At 40.6% G+C, this 2,500-nt stretch overlaps 1 protein-coding gene across 1 annotated transcript in view; it reads right to left on the bottom strand.

Annotated features, from left to right (window-relative positions):
- LOC138003819 (exostosin-3-like) overlaps positions 1 to 2,500 on the bottom strand; it is a 15,604-nt gene that overhangs the window by 13,099 nt on the left and 5 nt on the right. Inside the window, exon 1 of the mRNA XM_068850069.1 lies at positions 1 to 2,500. This exon is cut by the window's left edge and continues 70 nt beyond it; it is cut by the window's right edge and continues 5 nt beyond it. Coding sequence (XP_068706170.1) covers positions 1 to 1,985 — 1,985 coding nt within the window. The 5' untranslated portion in view covers positions 1,986 to 2,500.

Below are 2,500 nucleotides of genomic sequence, written 5' to 3'. Positions count from 1 at the left end.
ACAACCTTGTTCAAGTACTGTAACCCAACAAGACGCTGTATGGATTCCATTAGGACAATTTCCCTCTGGTATGTCAGGATAACCACAGTGAACTGTTCCATGGGGTAATTTCCCCCCAATGCCTTGTTAAACTCCACTCCAGCCCCACCTAGTCCATTCCCTATCAGTTCAAACCCTTTACTGGAGTTTTTTAAAGGGGAAGAAGAGGGTGGGATAGGATCAAATGGTGAGCTTGGATACATCTGAAAGGCACCAGGTGGAGAATTCCACACCAAGTTTGTGTCCACAACAGTTACTGTTAAATTCCTTAAAAACGTTGGAGATTGTTGTGGAAACCCAATCGCTGCCTCAGGATCTAGTGAATTTGTTGCTGGTGGCCGAGATTCACTAAAGAGGGATGGTGTCGGAGATGCAGCCACAGGGTGAGCAGGAAGTGCAAGTCGTGTTCTTACAGTGGCTAACACAGTCTTCAACAAAACATCAGTAGTTGAAAGATAAGTTTGCCAAAGGAATCTACCCTGGCGTCGCAGTTCAAGAATGTCTTCGTTTGTGATGGTTCTGAGCAAAACATTCAACTCTGAAAGACGAGCTGGAGCTAAAATGATAGCAGCTTTATGCCAATCAATCATGTCATTAAATGGAAGAATCACCTTCCGTAAAAGAATTACTGGTATGGCACCAAACTGTAGTGCTTCAGCAAGTCGGATGTGTGTAGAATCCCAGCTGGGGCTGTCAGAATCTAATATTAAAGTAAATGTTGAATGTCTGAGAACTTTTGTTCTGTTTTCAAGTTGCCCCCACAACAACCATTCACTGCCGTCACTGGAGCTTGAGAAGTCAGATTTAGACAAATAAAACTCTATGAAGAAGTCATTGGCCTCTTGGGCAAGCATGTTTAGTTGATTATGAAGAACTGCCATTCCTTCAGGGAGACTGGCAGCATGTTCAGCTTGAAAACTTAACAAGTGTTTTCGTTGTGCTGGAAGTTGAAAGGGCGCAAAATTCCACAATTCTCCCTTGGTAGGTCCAGTAAATGGTGGCACTACAATATCAAAACCATGGCGATATCTACTACTGCTAGAGAATGTAGTCTGTGCCATTAAAGCAAGTCCTGTGTTGATATTTAAAGTTAATAAGGAAGAAGTATGCTTGGCTTGTTTAGATAACGGAGCATGTAGAATCAAATGGTTCCTTCCATCTCCTCTCCAATAAGGCAGTGAGTGCAAATCTAATTCCAACTCTGAATTATTTTTCTTATCAACAATGTCTTCTAAGGATCCAACAATTACTACATAGAGACAGGCTCTCTCTGGTTCCATTGTGTAGTTGGGAATTCCCTTTAACAACTCCCACACAACCTCCATAGTGGAATCATATCTCTGACGTCCTAAAGGAAAATCATAAACAAACACAGGGAATCCAGAATTGAATGGACATCTTGAAAAATCAAAGCAGTTGTTTAAATCACAATTTGAGGAAGTTCTCTTGTCAGGCAAAGGATTGATCTTACTAAGAGATGAGACAAAAATTTCTTGTGGTAACTTTAAATGTGGCAATTGTGGACAATCATTTGCCCGCTGTTTTGCAAGTTTAATTAATTCAAGCTCCCTTTGTGCTCGAAGTACATCCGAATGGTGATGCTCAGCTTGACTTCGTAAGCCATCAGCCTTTTTAGTAAAAGTTGAAATATCTGTGAGCAGCTTGCTTTTTCTGCCCTCTAGTTCTCTTAGCTCGTTCGCCAAGGACAACTTTATTCTTTTAAGTTCGTCAACCTGAAATTTCAGCTCATCGATGTTGTCTAGCAAGGAGTCTGTCATGCCAAACTGCTTGTCCAACTTCGATCTCGAGCGAAAGTGTTCCGACGGCGCAATGTGTTTACCCAAATAGTAATGAGTTATTAAAGGCACAATAAGAGCGAATACCAAAAGAACGGCAATTAGTCGCCCAACCAACGAATACTTGAGCTTATACATCAATATATGCATAATGAAAAGATGTTATTTGTCTTCCCACGTTGAAACAAACTGTACCGGCGATAACGAGAGGTAGTAACCTTGATGTCTTCAGCGAGCTTCATCGACGACAGGCTTAAAATATTCGTGATGAAATTTAATATATGAAGACTCGTCCATGGGATTATATGAACAGATGATGTTTTTCAATAATCTCCGACGATAATTACTTCATCTGATGTCCTTTAAATCCGTTAATTTTGTCCTTTATGCCGAACAAAGTGGATCAGATTCACAAAAACAATGCAGAACGAATAACATGCCGCAGAAATCATCCTCGCGAAACGCACATGCGAAATTAAATAGCGGTATTAGATGAAACGGACAAGATTGTCACCTCCGGTAAAGAGATCATCTTAGAGGAATGCAGAAAAGCGTTAATCCATCATTTCTGCAAAGAATATTGTCGATTTAGAAAAAGTAGGAAGTTCCAATAGACCGGTAGACCAAACTTGTTGCGAGATGACAACTTATTTTTCAAAATAGCG

The sequence above is a fragment of the Montipora foliosa genome, chromosome 5 (genome assembly GCF_036669935.1).
Source record: "Montipora foliosa isolate CH-2021 chromosome 5, ASM3666993v2, whole genome shotgun sequence".
NCBI lineage: Eukaryota > Metazoa > Cnidaria > Anthozoa > Scleractinia > Acroporidae > Montipora > Montipora foliosa.
This window is presented reverse-complemented; position numbering and strand designations above follow the sequence as displayed.